The sequence below is a fragment of the Pteropus vampyrus genome, unplaced genomic scaffold (genome assembly GCF_000151845.1).
Source record: "Pteropus vampyrus isolate Shadow unplaced genomic scaffold, Pvam_2.0 Scaffold631, whole genome shotgun sequence".
Taxonomy (NCBI): domain Eukaryota; kingdom Metazoa; phylum Chordata; class Mammalia; order Chiroptera; family Pteropodidae; genus Pteropus; species Pteropus vampyrus.
The window spans coordinates 355,670-376,652 of NW_011889412.1; the positions used below are offsets into that span (position 1 = coordinate 355,670).

General features: G+C 33.1%; 1 protein-coding gene, 1 non-coding gene and 2 pseudogenes across 7 annotated transcripts in view; 2 read left to right on the forward strand and 2 right to left on the reverse strand.

Annotated features, from left to right (window-relative positions):
* The window catches only part of PCNX1 (pecanex homolog 1), a 139,390-nt gene that overhangs the window by 79,217 nt on the left and 39,190 nt on the right, over positions 1-20,983 (forward strand). For 4 of the 6 annotated variants that reach the window (XM_011384828.2, XM_023525805.1, XM_011384831.2 and 1 more), the window contains 9 exons: positions 1,120-1,337; positions 6,499-6,652; positions 8,986-9,018; positions 11,608-11,779; positions 12,247-12,357; positions 14,893-14,984; positions 17,965-18,074; positions 18,472-18,577; positions 20,695-20,787. In XM_011384828.2, coding sequence (XP_011383130.2) covers positions 1,120-1,337; positions 6,499-6,652; positions 8,986-9,018; positions 11,608-11,779; positions 12,247-12,357; positions 14,893-14,984; positions 17,965-18,074; positions 18,472-18,577; positions 20,695-20,787 — 1,089 coding nt within the window. The remainder of the gene's footprint in view (positions 1-1,119; positions 1,338-6,498; positions 6,653-8,985; positions 9,019-11,607; positions 11,780-12,246; positions 12,358-14,892; positions 14,985-17,964; positions 18,075-18,471; positions 18,578-20,694; positions 20,788-20,983) is intronic. The other 2 variants (XM_023525807.1, XM_011384829.2) reach the window with 1 other exon arrangement.
* LOC111733744 lies at positions 15,397-15,502 on the forward strand. Its single transcript, XR_002778147.1, has one exon. It is a non-coding gene; the product is annotated as a U6 spliceosomal RNA (small nuclear RNA).
* LOC105308823 lies at positions 15,572-17,226 on the reverse strand (annotated as a pseudogene).
* LOC111733743 lies at positions 18,935-19,053 on the reverse strand (annotated as a pseudogene).

A 20,983-nucleotide genomic window follows, 5' to 3' on the forward strand; every position in this document is an offset into this window, starting at 1 on the left:
CTGAAAATGACCAGCTGTAAACAGAGTTTTAAGACCGTAGATGTGAGCTGGCATAGAGCAAAGGTTTTCACCTAGTGGACATTTGGCAATATCTGGAAACATTTTTGCTTGTCACAATGTGGAGAATGCTACTGGTATCTAGTGGATAGAAGCCAGGAATACTGTTAAACATCCTCTAGTGGAGAGCACAGCCCCTGCAACATGGAATTATCTGGTTGAAAATTCCTGTAGTGCCAAGGTTGAGAAACCTTGGCATAGAGGGTAAGAAAAAAAGTAGAGCAGTCTTTGTCAGTGTTTAGAGATAGAAGTGGCTGTGTTATATACAGGGAGCAGATTTTCTTGACTATACTCCCATATGTGTTTGAAACATAAAAACTGTCCCTACTCTTTTCACGGTAGTGTATTCCTAAAAGCTCCATAGGAAAGCAGGAATGGGAAAATGATTATTGTTTTCTACTGTTAAATGTGTGGGAGCCTTTAAATCAAAATGCTGGCTGGTGCTGTGCTTGATATAGTAAACTTGATTCTTTTAGAAGAAGGAAAAACCGATGAATGGATGAGTTAAAGCTAAAAGAAATGTAATGTGGTAATTTCCTGTCTAGCATCAGATGAGCAGCCTGCCAAAAAAAGAGAAGGGAGAGTGGTGGGGTAGGAGGGATTTGGAAAGAACAGAAACAATAATAAGAGACTAGGAAGAAATGAGAGTTGAAGACTTTGAATCCAGTGCAGAGGAACTTAGATTTAACACAGTAATGAAGTTCATAGCTGAATGAGACAAGACCATAAATGTGACAGGGAGAAGAGAAGCCATCAATGATTCACTATGAGTGATCTTAATGGATTTACTAGCTAAAGTCATAAACTTTCAAATAGTTATGGATTTCAAACTATTTTCCTATTAAAATCTTCCCAAAAGGCCCACTGATTAATTCGCTTTATTTTAATTTACTTCCTATCGTAACCTTCTGTAGTTTTAATGGTCTTAAAATATCCACAAGGAGTGGATGCGTGTAGAGAATTAAGGAGGCGTAGATAATCTGTAAGGCAGTTGAATCTGTAAGCCCTTGAATCATGACTCGATTAGATATTTTAAGCCTCACAATGCTGACTTTCTTTTAGCTCTCTCTTCCACAGATTCGATTGAACAGACTATTGACCATTGATACAGATTTGTTGGAGCAACAAGACATTGATTTAAGCCCAGACTTGGCAGCTACTTATGGTCCAACAGAAGAAGCTGCCCAAAAGGTTAAACATTATTATCGCTTTTGGATCCTGCCTCAGCTATGGATCGGCATTAACTTTGACAGACTCACACTTTTGGCCCTTTTTGATAGGTGAGAATATAGTGTGATTAATTAAAGGTGTATGTAGGTTTTATTTTTAAATTGAAATGTCCTTAATAACCTATAGAGGTTTTTACTTGGTTACCATGTTGGATAATGTTTTCTATTTTGGTTCTTTTGAGATGAAGTTAATAAGGTTCCCCAAAATTGACACTCTTGAATTCATTAAAAACGTTTGTGGCAATTTTAATATGTTTATCCTTTTTATCATCAGTAAGAATCATGCAACTATACTTAAAAGTCAGAGAAAATGAAGTGTTAATGATTATAAGGTTATAAGTAATATGACTAAATATAAAAGGTATAAGGGGAAACTTCTGTTTATTTCTTAGTAATAATCTCAGTAGTAAATAATAGTAGTCTTTTATAAACTTGGTGATCAAATGCTGCTTCCAGTCTACATGGAGTAACAAAGATTGGATTTATCCTCCTACCTGAAACAATGGTTTTCTTGATATTGGAGGTAAGACAACAAAGAACAGTGATTCCTGAGAAATGGAGAACAAATTATGTGAGCCCTACAATCGCCCCAGCTTACTGCCTTAAGAGAATTCCCAGGCTGTGACACAAGGTACTAAATCAGAGCTTAGCAGACTTCCTGAGTTGGAGATGGAGCTAAGAGTTCATAGTACAGAATATCACAGAAGGGATTTCTGCTCAGAGAGAATCTCTGGTTCTCCTTGAATATTCAGCAGAGTACTGATGAGTGAATATATGTGAAAAACTACTTGAAGTCTGGGAAAGAACCATATGAAAGAAATAGAGGAATAGTGCCTGGTACTCACACAGGTCCAGAAATAGTGACTGTTCTCACCAGCCAGATGGAAGAAACTCATAATTCGTATTTCATGTTGCATCGTGTAGCATACTCAGGAAAGTCTTGCCTTACAAATAGGGAATAATTAGCCCTAGCATGAGCACTGCTGCAACCCTACCTAACAAGTCATAAAAGTGAGACCTGAAAGGATCAAACTGTTTTAAAGATTTATAGAAATCTAGAAATTCTTAGTACCCAGTAAATTAAGGTTCACTATGTCTGGCATTCAAAGATTACCAAGCATGCAAAGAAAGGATAAAACATTATGTATAATTAGGAAAATAATGAATCAATTGGAACCAAACTGTAACTGTTACAGATATTAGAATTAGTAGTCGAAGACTTTAAAACTTATAACTGCACTCTATATGTTAAAAAAGTTAAGTAGAGACATGGAATATATGAAAAAAGACCCAAATTAAACTTATAGATATGAAAACTAAAATGTCTGAGGTGAAAAATACAGTGGATGGGATTATCGGTGGATTAGACATTACAAAAGAAAATATTGGTGAACTTGAGAGCAATAGAAACTACCTAAAATGAAAAGGATTTTTAAAAATTACCCTTTCACTCCCATCCCCCAATGAAAAGAACATATAAACAAAATGAAAGTAACTTGTATGACAACTTCAAAAAGAGAAGACAGAAAAAATTTTGAGGGAATAATGGTGGAGAACCTTGCAAATTTGATGAAAACTAGAAATATCCATATTCAAGAATCTCAGTGAACCTCAAGCACAAGAAACATGAAGAAAACTACACCAAGGCCCATAATTGTTCAAACTAGTGATAAAATTCTTAAAAACTGCAAGGGAGAAAAAGTGGTTGTTAGAGGAACAAGGATAAAGAAGACATGAAATTTGTTGTTGGTAAGAATGCAAGTGAGAAGACAATGGAACAACATTGTTGAAATATAGGAAAAAAAAAAACCTCAACCTAGGATTCTATACCCAGCAAAATAATATTTTAATAACCAAGGCAAAACAAAGACATTTTCAGACTAGGAAAAATTGAAAGAATTCTTTGCAAGCAGACCTACACTACAGAATATGTTAAAGGATGTTTTTCAAGCAGAAGGAAAATAATACCAAATGAAAATATGGACCACCCCAAAGGAACAAAGATCATTGGAAATGCTAGGTAACTACATGAAAAAATATGTTTTTTCTTACAAGTTTAATCACTTTAAGAGATGATTGGATGTTTAAACAAAAATAATAATATATGTTGTGGTTTATAATGTGTAAAATTCATGAGAATAACAGCATAAAGGTTGGGAAGGGGGATACAAAATTATACTACTGTTTCTAATACTAAATGTGAAATGGTATACCAAAATGTATACTGTAAAAATAAAATAACAGAATGACAAAAGAATAGCTGGTAAGTAAAAAAGAGCTAAAATGGATTTATAAAAGTTATTACTCTAAAGACAGAAAAAGAAAAAAGAGATCAAGAACAGATTGGTAGAAAATAAATGATAGATGACAGAAAAAGTCAGAAATTGTCAGATTGGAGAAAAAAGCAAGTCAACTCTGCTGCCTACAAGAAATGCACTTTAAAGACATAAATAGGTTAAAAGTAAAAACATTGAAAAAGAGATAGCATGTCTGCACATAATAAAAGGAAAGCTGGAGTGGCTGCATTAATGTCAGACAAATTAGATTTCAGAGCAAAGAATATACCAAAGAAAGATAGAGTCATTTCATAATGATAAGGGGTCAATTAATCCATAGGATTTATTGACTCTAAATGTTTCTAAACTTAAAACAGTGCTTCGAAATACATAAAGTAAAAACTGATAGAAATAGGAAAAATAGACAAGTTCACAATTATAGTTGACTTTAACATACTTCTCTCAACAGTTGATAGAAGTGTATGGAAGATCAGCAAGGATATATATAGTAGACTTGAACAATACTATCAATCAAACATTTATGGAGCACTACAATCATAACAGAATACACATTCTTTTTAAGTGCACATGGAACATTTACCAAGACAGACATATTCTGGGCCATAATACATGGGTCAAATTTAAAAAGATTCCAGTCATACATAGTGTGTTCTCTGACCATAGTGGAATTAATTATGTTAATAACAAAAAGAACCCTGGAAAATACCTAAATATTTGGACACTAAATAATTTTTCTAAACTAATGGACCAAAGAAGAAATCAAGAGGGAAATTAGGAAGTGTTTTGAACAGAATGAAAATGAAAACAGCGTATCAGAATTTGGGGAATGCCACTAACAGGTACGTGCTCAGGAGAAATTATAGTACGAAGAAGAAAAATGAGTGATTCCCCTTTCACTAGAAAAAGCAGTTAAGTCCAAGAAAGTAGTAAAGAACAAAGCAGAAATCAGTGAGTAAACAGAAAAATAAAGAAAAAAACTAAAAGCTTGATCTTTGAGAAGATCAATTAAATTGATAAACTTTAGGCAGACTGATCAGGACAAAAAGAAAAAGAAAAAAGATTTAGCTATCCAAAATCTGGAGTATGAGATAGGATTTCACTATAGATTCTACAGGTATTACATGGATTATAGAGTATTAAGCACAGCTACTACATGCCAATAAATTTGACAGTGGAAAATTTATTGAAAGTTATAAATTATCAAAGTTCATTCTGAAAGGAATATGTTACCTTAATGATCCTATATCGATTAAACAAATGAAAATTATAGTTTAAAAACCTTCGCATAAAGAAAACTAAGCCTATATGGCATCGAAATAGTATTTCAAATCAGTAAATGGTGAAAGGATGGCTTTTTCAACTGGATTTCCATATGAAAAAAAAAAAAGGCTTGTATCCTTACCTTGCACCATATTGCAAGAATTAATTCAAAATGAACCATAGGCCTAAATGTAGAATCTAAAACAATAAAACTTTCAGAAAAACTTCTAGGAGAAAATATTTGTGACCTTGGGTTAGGCAAAATGTCTTACATGTAACACCAAAAATTAGATTAGTAAAAGAACAAATTGATAAGTTGTATTTATCAAAATTAAAAACTAAGAGAAGCCGAAGGAGAGCACGTGTTCAGTGTCTAGCAATACAGACAGTATGCGGTGTAGCGGGGTTGATGAGGGTCATTGGGTTTGACAAGTTTGGAATTCCACAACTGCCATGTGAGATCAGTGAAAATACCAGTGTTCATTGTTTTTAAAATACTACTGAACTTGTTTTAATCTGGTAGAACTAACAAATGAAATAGTACAGACATGTTTGCGAATTTTAGTTTTAGTTCAGCCGATGATTATAAATGTCATTGACAACAAGTTAAAAAACATTTTTGTGATTTTAAGAGTAATTCTTTATTCATTATAAAAAACTTAAATATATAGAAAGATTTTATATATCCATAATCCTTTCACCCAGAGAAATACTTTATTAGTAGTATCATTTTGATATATTGTCTTTTTTAACTTAACCTATATCTGAAAGTTTTTTAAATAACAGCACTTACATCTTCCTGTGCACATGGTTTTGTGACCTTTCTTTGTATGGCAAATATGCTGGACATGTTCCCATGTCAGCATATATTCTTTAAAAAAGACTTTCATATTTAACATTTTCTGAATGCTTTTAATGTTTCGATTTATTTTCCTCAAGAAGTAGTGAGATCGGTTCATAGTTTTTGGTGTGACATAAAAATTATCTTCATTATTATGTTAAATATCTTGGGCATCATATTATTTCTTTTACAGTGTCTGTTTAATAAAATACATACTTGGTCTCATCAACTTTGGTATAGTATTGACAGTCTATCACTGCCTTCATTCTCAACATAGGGGAGAACCTGTATGTAAATGATTCTAGTTAATTACTTTTCAGATTATTTCACATGATTTTGAGGTGGGGAAAATGAAACTGGTATCAAAATTTGGTCACAAACTTTATTATATAAAATAACGACAGTTTTAAATTTAATTTTCTAGAAACTGTTTTGAGATTTTGTTTTTCAAACTCGTTTCTCTAACTTCTTTACCATCCAAGTTGATTAGTTATTTTGCAACAAACTTGACAGATAGAAAAGCAGATGTTAAAAAGAGTAAAAATTTTTAAGTAGATATTAAAACTACATTATATATTAAAATTAAAACTACAATCCACTCTAGCATGCTTTATTTGCACATAGGAATTTGTCTTAATTTTCCACATAAATGAGTTTCTTTTTCACTGTGATCCATAATTTTATGCAAATGTAGTATCAAAAAAGCATTTCAGCAAGTATAATAGAAACTTCATATTGATGCCTTCTCTTATTTCAACTCTGATTAATTTCTTATATTGATGATATACTTACTCATAATGATTTTTGTCTACAGAAATCGTGAGATCCTGGAAAATGTGTTAGCTGTCATCTTGGCTATTATTGTGGCATTTTTGGGATCTATTCTTCTCATACAAGGCTTCTTCAGAGATATCTGGGTCTTCCAGTTCTGCCTGGTTATAGCCAGCTGTCAATACTCACTACTTAAGGTACCAGTATTGCTCTTCTTTTCAGACTATGGAATAATATTTGTGTTAAAGAGCATAAGTTTTCTTATTATTCATTGAATTATAGTAAATTTTTGATTTATTTTCCTTGAATGTTTACATTAGATTGGGTAGGGAATAAAAGTGACATATAAACTCTGAAAAATATGTAACTGAAGCTTCCTTAAAGCTATTTTTTGCATTAAAATATATTTGGGCATTTGTTAAAAATAAGAATTTGCATTTTTGAAGTTCATTTCTTTTTAATTTGTCAACATTCACTCTCCCACTTCTATATTTTTACTGTTCTATAGGTGACATTTATTAAAGTCCATTATTGGTAGATAAGTAATGTCAAAACTGGTACATATGTTCCTTTGGGATATTAAAAGCAGAAGATTGGTGTCCCTTTGCTCTCGTTTTCATAGTAGCTCTAAAATATCAAATGTTTACAATTTTAAGCTTTCCAAAAATGGAAGAATCAAATACCAAATTTTCCACCTTCCATGCAAAATCAGTATGGACTGTCAATGTGGACTTTTTCCATTCTTTTCTTTCTTAACCAGTAAATAACCTTGCTTGTATTGGTTATTTGCCTCATATATGCTAATATGAAGAACCTTCTCCTATCCTGAAAACTATTTGTTTAGTTCTTTTTACACCACTAGGTGTCCAGGTGTCTATAGTTAAGACATCTGGACTATACCACCTATTTCAACTGCTTCATTTTTTTCAAGACCCATCCATACCTTTTTCCTCATTGCAGTACTGAAATTGCAGTCTTTGTGGTTGCTCATAGTCTCAAATTGCCAAATCTATGTCCTTTTCTTAGTCTTCATTATCTGGGAGTGCTACATCACTTAACACCTATGAATACTATCTTGCATTTTCATATTATCTTCATTGTTGTTCTGTGACTTTATATTACCCTGATACTTATTTTATTTTCAGGTAACTTAATTTTTCTTTGTTGATGCCTCTTTGTTCTTTTGACATCAAAATCATCAATTAAGTTAAGCTATATCTTTTTAAGTTTTAATTTACGAGAATTCTCTAGGGTTTTATTTGGCCCTCTTTTCAGTTTGCAGTTTCTTGCTAGTGAAGTCATCCTTTTTTACTTTAATTATTGCCCTGCTATATGACTTATGTCCAGATGTATATCTCAAAGTCTTCACCTTTCTGGCAAGCTTTAGTCCTATATATCTTAATAGGCAGTTGGCATATTTTAAAAATAGCCCATCATCATCAGCTGAAAAGTATTTTTCTTTCCTGGTTGCTTTGCTTTTCACAGTACTATCCTGACTCAAAATCTTAAAGCCCCTTCTTGTTCCAAGTGTCTTTGTGGTGATCCTCTGTTAAAATTTCTGGCCTTTGTTCTTATTTTCCATTTCAACCACCTCAGTCCATTCCGTTATTGCCTTAAACCATTTAAATTCATTCCCTGATTCCAGTGTTCCTTGTCCCATTAATTTTGTCCACTGCTTTTGGTTAGTTATAGAAAAGGTAAAAAATGACTGAGATTTTTACAGTTAGTTGACTAAAGGAATAGTAATGTTGTAAACAAATAAGAACGGCTGGAACAGATACTTTTAGAGGATAGATGTTGGAATTGAAAGAATTTAAAGATTACCTGGTCTCTTATTCAGAAGCCAGGCCCACATGCCAAACTCAGTAAGCTTGTTCCAGTCAAGAACTGTAGGATGGTGATAGACCATCCTAGTGAAATTGTTTGGTATGGTATTAGAAATGATCTTGGGAGAAAAGTCACAATTTGGGAAGTAGCTGCATATAATACTTTTTGTACATTTTTATGAAAAGCTGATAAAATTTCTTATAGAGATATAGCTTAATTGATGAATTTGATGTGAAAATGAAGATAATGTATTTAATACAAATACTGTTGAATTGTTTAGTAAGCTTGGAATTTGTGGGCAGAACTAGAATTACTCTTATAAGCTAACCCATATTTTGTGCATTTCCTGAATGGGGTGATGATGCCTAAGAAAGCATTCTAGCTTAAGATATTTATAAGTAGCAATGAGCTAAGCAGTTAAGATGGATCTGTCTACCATATACTATTTCAGAAACATTAAGTTAGATGCAAATTATTAATAACCATGATAAGTTAAGAGGAAAGATTTGAGAGGTTTCTAATATCAGAGTGACACCAATATCTGGAGCTGATGTTTTTTCTTTTATTGATGTTTCAAAAAATTAATGTAGGTCCTTCTTTTGCTGTGGAATATTTGCTTGAAATTATTTCAGGCATTTTGAAAGTTGTTCGTAAAATCACCAGGACTTCAGTAGTATAATCTATCTTTCTGCTTCATTTTTAGAGTGTTCAACCAGATTCTTCTTCTCCCAGACATGTAAGTCACTCTAATATGACTGTAACTCATTATTCCTTAACATTTATTAAAACCTTTTTTTGGGGTCATATGTCAGATTGAATTAAGATTTATGTTATTATTTTCTCATCTTAGTTTTGACACACTACTAGAAATATAGGTGATTTATTAGTGTGAAGTAAAATGGGATTATAATTGTGAACTCTAAATCTTGGTTGAAAATGAGTATAGTAATTCATTTTTTGACAGCCTGTTTCAGGAGGAGGAGGTTATTGATTAGGTAGACATGGTTCATATAAATTCATGGCTATTTGATAACTTGCATTTAATAAATTTTGAAGAATAAATCATGACTAAGTATTGAAAAATAAAATTTTGAAGTAGGAAAAACCACATAATTTTGCTTAAGTAATTATTAGGAGCAAGAATAAAGAAGTCATACATTGATCTGGTGTTTAGACCTGTGGACACTAAGGAGATTAAAAACCTTGTTATTTACTTTGTGACTTTAGACAAAAATGTTAGCTGCCTAACTATTTATTATGAAGCATGATTCAGTTTTAGACCTCAGCCAAGAATGTTTATTTACTAGAAAGACCAAAGGGCATTCTCTTTAAAGTAGTTTAAAGTCATACTCCAAGAGCTGTTTATGATGATAGCTTCTTTCTTGAACATAGTCATTTTTCCCATCCACTGAGATACTTACTAATGAGAGTACATGAGCAAAACAAAACAAAGAGGTGTATGATTTTCTTTCAACTGATTATTACTTTGTAAAAATGCTTTTGAAATGTAATGATATATAGAAGTACTGGTTTTAACTTTTTATTCTGACATAATTTCAGACTTAGGGAAAAGTTGCAAGGATCGTACAAAAAATTCCTGATGCCATTCACCCAGATCCCTGTGCAAACATCCAACCATATTTGCTTATTCCGTTTCTAGTTCCTTTCTCTCTTTCCCTCTCTCTTCCTCTCCCTGCACATGTGCATGCACACACACACACACACACACACACACACACACACACACTTCTAAACTGTTCGAGAGTGAATCGTAGACACGATGCCCCTTTACCTCTAAATACCTCAGTTTTTGTTTTCTAGAAACAAAGGCATTTCTTTACACTAATTCAACGTAATTATCAAAATCAGGATATTAATGTCGATACAATACTGTTTTCTAAGTGACAGTTCTTATTCAGGTGTTTCCTATGTTCTCAATTGGCAATAGAAAATCCCTGATTATGCATTGGGCCTTTTTTGGCCTGCTCTGATCTGGAGCAGTTCCTTAGTATTTGTCTTTCATGATATTGACATTTTTGATGGGTACAGGCCAGGCGTTTTGTAGACCATTCCTCAGTTTGAATTTGTCTAATGTTTCTTCTTGATTGAATATAGGCCGTGGTTTTTATAGTAGGCATACTACGAAAGTGATGTGTTCTCAGTGCATCAAATCAGGAAGCATGTGATGTTGATTTATCCTTTCGCTGATCACGTTAACTTTGATCACGTTAACTTTGATCTTTTGGCCAATGGTAGTGCCTGCAGGATTTTTTAAACTCTACATTACTAACATTTTGGGCTGGATAGTTCTTTATTGTGGGTGGGGGTACTGTCCTGTGCATTATAGGATGTTTAGCTTTATCTTTAACCTCTACCCACTAGATGTCAGTAGTACCCCCACACTAGTTTGTGACAACCAACAAGTCTCCAGACATTGCCAAATGTCCCTTGGGGTCAAAATCCCCTCCCACTCCCTTGAATCACTACTCTACTGTAATGTTACTGTTTTTCTTTTATAGTTAATAAGTATCTCATAGGGATGTACTTTGTGATTGTGTATGTCCAGTTGCCCTGCTGACTTCTACCCACTTTTTTGTAATATCTTTTGATGTTTCTTGCCTGAATCAGATTATCATTTGATAGTTGCCAAATAGTGATTTTGTAATTCCATCATTTCCCCTACATTTTGTAGTTGACTTTTTACTATAAAAAATAACTTTCCCTTGTGTATTTATTTTTTTGTATGAGTGTGGATTCATGGATTCTTATTTTATTCAATGGACTATATATAATGTTACTATCATTATTTATTTTGATGCTCAAATTGTGTCAGAATCGGCCATTGGGTGCCCATCAAGCTGCCTTCTGTGTCCTTTAAACATTACCTTATCATTCTTTAAGTACTAACTATATATGTTTTAAGCAGCAGTTCGTGTTATTGGTATGGCTTTAGTGAACAATAGGCTATTATTTTGGGGGGAATCAAAAGTTATACACAAATTTTCAACTGTGCAAGGGGTGTCCTTAACCCCTGCGTTGGTCATGGTCTCGCTATGTACACGTGCATGCATCTATTCTTATATATATTTATATGTATGTTAAAAAAAACGAGTTCATACTGATACCTCTAATTCAATCCATTATCACAGGGTTCACTATTTTTTCTCCTCTCCAAATTTGTAATTCCCTTCTGTGACAACCAGAAACTGGGTTTCCACATGGAAACATTTTGAATCCTTAGACTAAAAGCCATCAAAGATTTCAATAGCTAGTTGTGACTCTTAAAATTAACTAAACCGACTTCTTGTTTTAATATCATTTTCAGGGTCATAATCGTATTATTGCCTACAGTAGACCAGTTTATTTCTGTTTATGCTGTGGTCTTATTTGGCTCTTGGATTATGGTAGCAGAAACCTTACTACAACCAAATTCAAATTATATGGAATAACTTTCACCAATCCGCTGGTGCTTATATCAGCCAGGGATTTAGTTATAGGTGAGTCATCTTTAAAGTATCTCATTTCTTATCTATCTTTTATACAGTCAGTTCACTGATAAGTAGGTAAATTATATAGGTAAAAATAGTTTTAATAGGCTTGTTTTGTTGTTTATTGTAATCCTTTCAGTGAGGAACAGAACTATAGTACTATTATGAAAAAAAAAGCTAATGATGAACAAATATAGCAATTCTTCTGTTCTTGAAGCAGATGGAAGGTTTCCTTTGGATTCAGGCTTTGGTTATGTGAAGATGGTTGAAATAATTTTAAAAGCTGTTAAAGTTGAAAAGATTATTTAATAGCCAAGCAGTTATGTAGAGAGACATAGTTTTAAAAGATATCTTTAAAAAATTACTGAGTGGTGTATGATAATTTTAGGTCTGTTATCATTTATTTTATGATTTAAAAAAAATAAAAGGATGGATGAGGTATACTATTTTTAATTTACTTTTCTTTCCTTCTGTAGTGTTTACACTCTGTTTCCCAGTAGTATTTTTCATTGGTCTCCTGCCTCAGGTGAATACATTTGTAATGTACCTTTGTGAACAATTGGATATTCATATCTTTGGTGGTAATGGTGAGTACTTCCTTATACAAATTAAAAATTACAGTATTACTTTTACAGATCATTAAGTAGCAAACTGAACATTAAAATGCTTTTTCAATTTTCATTTTAGAATCAGAATTAGAAAAAAAATACACTTGCTTAATAATTGAAGACTTAGTAGGAATTAAATTTGTAGATAGGAAGAAGCAGTCAAGTCTGCTCCTTTAGTGAAAGATATAGGAAAAATCGTGTTGATCTGTAGGAAGTAACGATGCTATTGTCTAAAACTAAAAGTGATAATGAGTTTACATAGAACCCGTATAGACTTAGAAAATATTTATAAAAGGTCATATAACTCAAATATATTGAGCTCTGATATATGGCATTGTATTTGGATTTTGAACTGGCATATGCATTTGGGATGTCTGTGTATTTAGTTTCAGTGCTTTGTTTTATCTTGGTGTGAACACCAAAACCAGAATGCTTTTGATAAAAGCATTTTACTAAATAACCTTTTTAAAAGTACCTCTGTTTCTAGAGTAGAATGTATGGATATGATGCGATATACTTAGAAATGTATTTCCTTAATATATGTATATTTCATTTTAAAAATAAGACCAGTGTTACTCTAGATGATGATTTGCAGAACTTGAAAATAACCCTATGGGCAGCCACCAGGGTTAAAATATACTTTTATTTGGTTTAACTACTTAAAATTTTACTGAAAGATGTATGTACAACTAGAGAAAAAATATGAAAGGGAAAGAAATTACTGTAACTTTATAGTCCATTTCTCTCCATACATCATTTTTGTAGTCCTCATTTATCTTCCAAATATGTGCATTGAAATTATCTCTACTAATAAATGTTGATATTATGACTTGTTTTAAATAGAAACTAAGACTTTCCTATGCTTTTAGAGCATTTTTGATGCTTTGAAAAATTTTTCAAAGGGATGTGAATTAAGACTGGGCTGGTCTTTAGCATGGCTTAATGGATAGAAGACAGTTTCAGTATTTAGGGACTATTATAGGTGCTATATTAATCTAAATACTATGGAGAAGGGTCAGTGTATATTATTCATAACAGTGGGCTTTGTCATAATTTATAGACTTGTACAAGGAGCTAATTTTTTAATATCACCTAAAGAGAAATCTTTCCTATATATTTCTTTTATGGAACCATTATCCATATTTTAAAAATAAAAGCTAGCTGTATTAGCCATCTCCTATTCCTTATAACTAGTAATCCATTGGATCTCTGTTGTTGTTGTTAGTAATTAGATCTATATTTTTTTGTGAGAATGAACACAATTCAATACAAATTTACTTTTGTAGGTAATACAAGTTCTGTTTACAAAGGCTGATATCTTTCAGTGAATACTTAATATGTCTCCAGTTCCTTTTCAGGCCTTTGCAAGCTTCATTTTTCCCATACTTTTGTAAATATAATAAGGTACATTCTTGAAGCATAATATAGGCATGAGTTTTTCTGCCATGTATAAATGTTCATTACTTACAAGGTGAATATTTTTTGTATCAAAAATTGTGGCTAATAGATGACTCTTTGTTTCATCATCTTTTGAAAGCACTGGATGAAGTAACTCAAATTTTTTTTCTCATTAAACTTTGTTTTAATGGGTCTCAAAATTCTGTGATAGATTTTTGGTCAAGTCATTTCCATTAAAAAGTGTTGATTTTGAAACCTAATAACAATTGCCACACACAAAAAATCCCCAAATGGTCCATAAAACATTCTTTCCCTCTGAAGGTTTTACGATGCATTGCAATCATCAACTAGTCTTCTACTATTAAACTTAAATGGCCAAATGAGACAGACAGTTCTGAGACCATTCTTCTACCACTGATTAAGACCGAGGTGGCAGGTATTGGGAGTGACACTCATTTAGCCTTCAGAGCTTAATGGGCACACTTAGTGACTTTGCCAGTTCCAGCCTCTTGTCCACTGCTTTGATGACACCTATAGCACTGTCTATGTCATGTGATGAAAAGCAAAACGGCCTAGAGGAGGATAGTCAGAGAAGCTCTCAACATACATAGGCTTGCCAGGAGTCATTTCAATAATGGCAGCATTACCAGATTTCAAAAATTTTGAGCCGCCTTGTAGCTTTTTCCCAAAACAACAATCAGTGTTCTTCAGTTCAGCAAATTTGCAAGCAGTGTGAGCTGTGTGACAGTCCAGCACAGCTGCATGTCTAGCACTGATTTGGCCTGGATGGTTCAGGATAATCACCTGAGCCATGATGCCAGCTGCTTCCATTGGTGGCTTATTTTGCTGTCACCGGCCACATTGCCACGATTTAAATGTGTTTGACAGATGCTTTCTTGACATTGAAGCCCACATTGTCTCCAGGAAGAGCTTCACTCAGAGCTTCATGGTGCATTTCAACAGACTTTAAAGTAATTCAATTTTTAAAAATCAGATGAAAAAATACTTAATTCTAGTTGATATTATACCATTTTAAATACTTTTCAGTGCCGTTTTAATATATGTTTTTAATAAGTGTTTATTAAATATTAATTTCTTTTTTCTTTTCCTGCCCAGCCACTACAAGCTTGCTTGCAGCACTCTACAGTTTTATCTGTAGCATTGTAGCAGTAGCCTTACTGTATGGATTGTGTTATGGCGCTTTAAAGGTGAGCAGTACGTTATGTTTTGTCTTTAGGGCTGTTTTTCTATATGAGGATTGTTTTAAATTGACATAATTTTTCCCCCTTCCCTGGTCACTTTACCTTGAATTTCCACGATCCTTTTATGTTGAACATTATTCTCATGCTCTTTACTTTTAATTGGAAAGTAATTTCATAGTTAACCATTATAAAAAGAAAATCCTTTTCCATAAAATAATCAGAGGTTAATATTAGAAACAAATTAGGCTGGACATAGTAATAACAGCCTAGAGGTGGGATAGGGGTGGACATAGTAATAACAGAATATGAAATTAATTTTAGATTTCTAGTTAAGAATATATATGCCTACTGTTCATATCAATACTTTTTAAAACTTATAAAAGTAAAGTTCAAAGACTGCAATTTAAGATACATTCTAGTGTTCACTTCAACAACACATATACTAAAATTGGAACAACACAGAGAAAATTAGTGTGGCCCTGTGCAAGGATGACATGCAAATTTGTGAAGCATTCCATATTTTTTAGGGGGGAAAAAAAACGATTCTAGTAAAAATTAGTGCACTAAAATTAAATGTCATTATTTTCTTTTTCACTTTTCCAACAAGTATGTATTATTAGTTAAGCCATGATTCAGGACCCCAGGGTGGGATGTACCCAGGTCCACCCTCACCTTCCTGAGAGAGGGATGGAAGACAGAGGAGAGGGGGCAGTGGAGCCAGTTCAGATCTTTCCAGGAAATGTGCCTTCTGCCTGGTGGTCATCCCAAGCTGATACCCAGGATATGGGGCAGAGGGACTTGTATGCACGCCAGTACCCTTCACACACGGAGACATCATCCCCTTTAGTGGTCATTGCCTTCTCACAGCGGTGGAAGTCCAGGTAGTTCTACCAACAGTTCCTGTCTGGTTCTGGTTGGGGAAGCAGCTGTCAAAAGGAGCAGTCTGATAATTCTTGATTTTGGACTTGATGTCTTCTGCCCTGTTGCTGACTCCTAAAGATGCCCCTGAAGCAACTCGTAGCTCAGTGTGACCCTCAGCAAAGACCTGAATGTCATTATTAATGGTTTAGAAGGATCTGGATGAGCCTTATTAGCTCCATTTTATTTTTTTTTATAATTTTATATTTTTATTTTATTTTTTATGGTGACATTGGTTAATGAAATCCAGTAAGTTTCAGCTTTATATTTTAACAGTAAGGCATATATATTTACACTTATTAGCTCCATTTAAAAAAAGTGTCACCAAATTGAACAAGTGAAATTTAAATTTCTCGTAAACAACCATTAACCCCTGGTGGTATTATTTTTTATGATTAATGAAAGACAGCGAGTGATAGGGTTGAAAGGATGTGAAAAGTGACTCATAGCATCCTTCCTTGTTTCATTTATTCAGTAGCATTTATAGATTGCTTACTGTGTACCCAGTACTGTGCTAAACACCATTTATTTCCTGATTTTGATTAGCTTACGTACCACTGTGATTAACAAGTCAAACAACCCTTTCGCTAGAGGGTGATGAAGATTTTGAACTGGTTATATACCAGTGAAATTATTACCTTATTCAGCCTAACAGGATTAATGATAATTTTCCAAGTGGTAGCTTTTTAACCAAAATTTGAAGGACAAATAGGAATTAGTTAATTAAAACAAGGGAAGAAGAGCCAGGAAGTTGTAAAGAAAATGTGTTGTGTGTAGGAAGCAGCAGGTAATTTGGAATTGCTAGAGGTTTGGGTACATGTGGAAAGATGGATTTCAGTCAGGCTGGAAAGGTAGGCAGAGGCTGGATTATAAAATATTTTGTCTTTTATCATTATCAAAATTACTTTCTATCAAAATTGTCTTATATCCTGAATATGTTGGGGTGGAGATGGAAGACTCAAAATATTTGAGGTATGGCAAGGAAATGATCAGCATTGCATTTTAGGAAGATTACTTGGCCCTCAGAGTGAAGGAAGTGGAAATACAAGCAGGAAGGATCAGAAGTAGGAAGACTGTTGTGCTGCAATCTTGAAATTATGAGGGACTTAATTAAAATTGGATTTAGTGAATATATTTGGGAACTCTAAATAAAGAGAAAAGAGCCAGAATAGGCTTCAAGATGACTTCTGGTTAGAGTCAAGTTTGTACAACTGGTTAGATAGTGAACATTAATGCACAAAATTGGAAATTTTGTGTTTAGTAAGGAATGTGATTGTGTACTTTTGGACACATTTATTTGTTGACATTTGTGGGGTACCCAGAGATGCATAGTAGGAAGTTGTATTTAGAGAGGTTTGAGGTAGTGATTAATAGATTTGGAATTCATCAACAAAAATGAAGAATAAGAAAAAGACTGCTAATGTGGGTTGACAAGAGAAATGGGTGAAGATAAGACACTGGGAAATGCCATTTCCACATGTTTGGTTGGCCTTTGAAGCTAGCCTTTGTATTATTTATTTCTGAGAATATGCAGTTCATTCATTCAGGAAACACTGAATGCCTGCTCAATACTATAGAAGATAGAATGGCATGCATATTATATGAATAACACAGGCATCAAAAAAGTAGCACGCCAAAATGTTAACATTTTATTTTGCTTAATGTCTTGTATCGTGTGTTGTCTTTTCCTACTCCATTATTATATAGAAAATCAAAAAATTTACCAAGTTATTTTATTTTTCAAAAGAGAGAACATATTTTACTGTAAGCTTACTCTTTAAATCTGAAAGAAATTGGCAGCAGCATGTATCAGTAGCAAATGTATTTATTATTCCTTGTGTATAAATAGAGCTTTAGTAATCAAAAGAAATCTGAAGATGATCTAGAAGCTAGAGTCTAGCTCATCAAAAAGTAATCTAAATTTATCTGGAATAAAAAGCAGTTAATAATAGGGCTAAAAAGTTTTTATTGAATTTAGTTATCTTTCTCCAAAATTCCGACATCCAAGGATTATATGATTATAAATTAGAAGAATATTGTTCTGTCATACTTTTTTTCCCTCCAACAGGATTCTTGGGATGGTCAACATATTCCAGTACTTTTCTCCGTTTTTTGTGGTTTGTTAGTTGCAGTATCCTACCATCTCAGCCGACAAAGCAGTGATCCATCTGTACTTTTGTAAGCGAAAGTTGTTATTGAATTAAAGAAATTTAAATAAGTTGACATTTCTTTCAAATTTAACTTCCAAGGGATGTTTTCCCAATGGCATATGAAAATGCTATTGACTTAATCTATATTGGGTTTCAAAATAGATTAAATTTGGGTCGTTTTAATCACATTAGCTGAAAGTATTTGTTAATTTTTTCTCTGCTAAATATTAAAGCTATGTTTAATAAACATTCTTACTATATGCTTATTTGATGACATCTTAAACTTTTCAGAATTTATCATTTGTTAATGATTAAGTATACTTAGATAATTTATTTTATCGTAAACTTTGCCATTTGAAATACTAGTTTTCAGATTAGATATGTATTTTTTTATTAATTATTTTCTCCATTTTAAAAATATAAAGCTCTTTGGTGCAGTCCAAGATTTTTCCAAAAACAGAAGAGAAAAATCCAGAAGACCCTCTGTCTGAAGTAAAAGATCCACTGCCTGAAAAACTTAGAAATTCTGTTGTAAGTTTAAGCTTTTTAAAATACTTAAAAGACTTATATTTTAGACAGTTCATCATGTTATATAATGAACATTTTTTGAAGGAATTTAATAATTGGATGAAATGTATAGCTATATATAATAACTGTATGTAGTTATGTATTGTACATTGTCGATTGCTTTTATTTAAAATTTTAACATAAGCAATGCTCATTCCTCAGACTTGATTTCCTTATAAAACAGTATGTTGAACATTCATTTTTAAATCAGGTAAAATTAAGTAATTTCATTGTTTATAGAATTCTCAATTTTATTCAATTTAAACTGGAACTTGAAAGATGAGTATTACTTTATTTATTTATCTATTTATTTTTAAATAACGCCTATTGCACCTGGTCTTCCTACATGGTCTCCCATCCCAGTACTAACCAGGCCTGACCTTGCTTAGCTTCCAAGATCAGACAGGATCAGGCTTGTTCAGGGTGGCATGGCCGTAGTTAGATTTTGTTATTTTTGTTAACATTCCCAGCGCACTGGGAATGTCAAGGGGGTCCGGTTCTTTCTGTCAATGTGGTAAACAATTATAGGTCAGAGAAATTTAAGAAAAGTGAGATTTGTTAAAATAGGTTTCAAGAGAGAAATGGGCTATGCCAGAAATTGCTGTAGCCCGGCAGGGTTCTGGGAGTGTACCTTATATTGTGTCTCTGAAGGGTGGTTACAGGGCTGGTGCTAGATGATTGGCATGTGAGGTCATTTTGATTGACACCCTCCTGTATATAACCCCTTGTTTACTGGTATGTGATTACCCAGAATTCAATCTGTTATAATTAAATTCATGAACTTCTGGGCATATGTATGATATTATAATGCTGCTATAATGAGTCTTTGGTAAAGAAATGTCAGTACACGTACTAACAAACAGTATATGCGCAGGTGCTTGTCGCCAGACTAAACCAGTGGTTAGTTTTGTGGTTTCTACTTCCTTATATTTCAGGATGTAATGGTAATCTTTAACTGTGAAAAAGGTGTTTCAGAGAGGTCCTAAGGGAGGTCTCTGGGTTGGCCCTTCATTCCCCTGTTGCTCATGTCTACCTGTCTGCCTAACATTTTTCCTCTTGATAAAAACTGTATCCTTGTAAGTCATCTGCTAGCCTTTTAGTGTGTTTTATTTCTCAAGGGTAGTCTGGAGAGAGAGAGAGAGAGAGAGAGAGATTCCTAGTTAAAGGAGAGAATGATAACCTGTGGTAATTTAATATACTTAAGTAAATGTGGTCATTTAAAATTTTTTAAGTTTAGTGAATTTTAATGTTGCCTGCATTTTTTTAGTGATTATTTGAAAAATGAATTCTGTAGATTCATATGCTTTATAGAATAAAATAAAATTCTTCTAAGTTATTAGACTTATTTTCATATGTTAAAGACTGAACTTATATAGGTCTTGAATTAGATGCAATATTTACCTTCTGTGAACTTGAGCTGTTCACGTAGTCTTTAGAAAACCTTAGAGAAGTACAAAACTGCCTCAAAATATAATTTAAAGAATTTTTATGACTTTAGTTTCCATGATATTTCATGTGAAATGTAATAGGATACTTCTAAAACTAGCTTAAAGTATAAATCTGTGGGTTAGTCAACAACCAAAGATATCAAGAGGTTTCTGGTTTTCACTACAACCACTAAAAGAACCAAAATCTAGTAAGTAAAATAGGACATATGCATGCAGTTTCAACATTTCGAAAGACCAATGAAAATATAAGTTTGTTATCCAAAAAGATATGACTTATGAATGATACAGAACTTAAGCACCTCATTTCCTTTTTCCATAATGTTAAACTTACAGGCCAGTGGGAGGGAAAATAACACAGCTTCATTATAAAAGACTTTGTTACGATATCTTATATTGTATGTGGCACTAGATTCATTAGTTTGGTTTTCTTGGTATTGCAGTGTCAAACTGAGATATGAGGAAATCGAAGAAGAAACTAAGACTTGTACCTGATTACCATGTGTAAGAAATACCTAGAAGTGCTAAAAATAGGATCAGTGAAAATTTCTTTCTTAAACTTTTCCAGCTGGGAATAAAGGAAATATATTTTTTAAATTTTGTGTCATTGTTTGATGATTCTGTTTTGTTTCACAGAGTGAACGTTTACAGTCTGACCTAGTGGTATGCATTGTGATTGGTGTGCTGTATTTTGCTATTCACGTAAGCACAGTGTTCACAGTATTGCAGGTAAGGAATCCTTTAGTTCTTTTGGTTGAGAGAAAATAACTTTGTTTGGACTGATTTCTGATTTGAATGTTTGTCCATAATGTTGAAATACATGAACTCCTCAAAGTCTCATTCCAGTACAGCTGGAAGCCTAGAACCTCATTATCTAAATCAGGTCCAGGTGTTAGTGAGGCCCCTCAGGTTTTGTTCCTCAGTA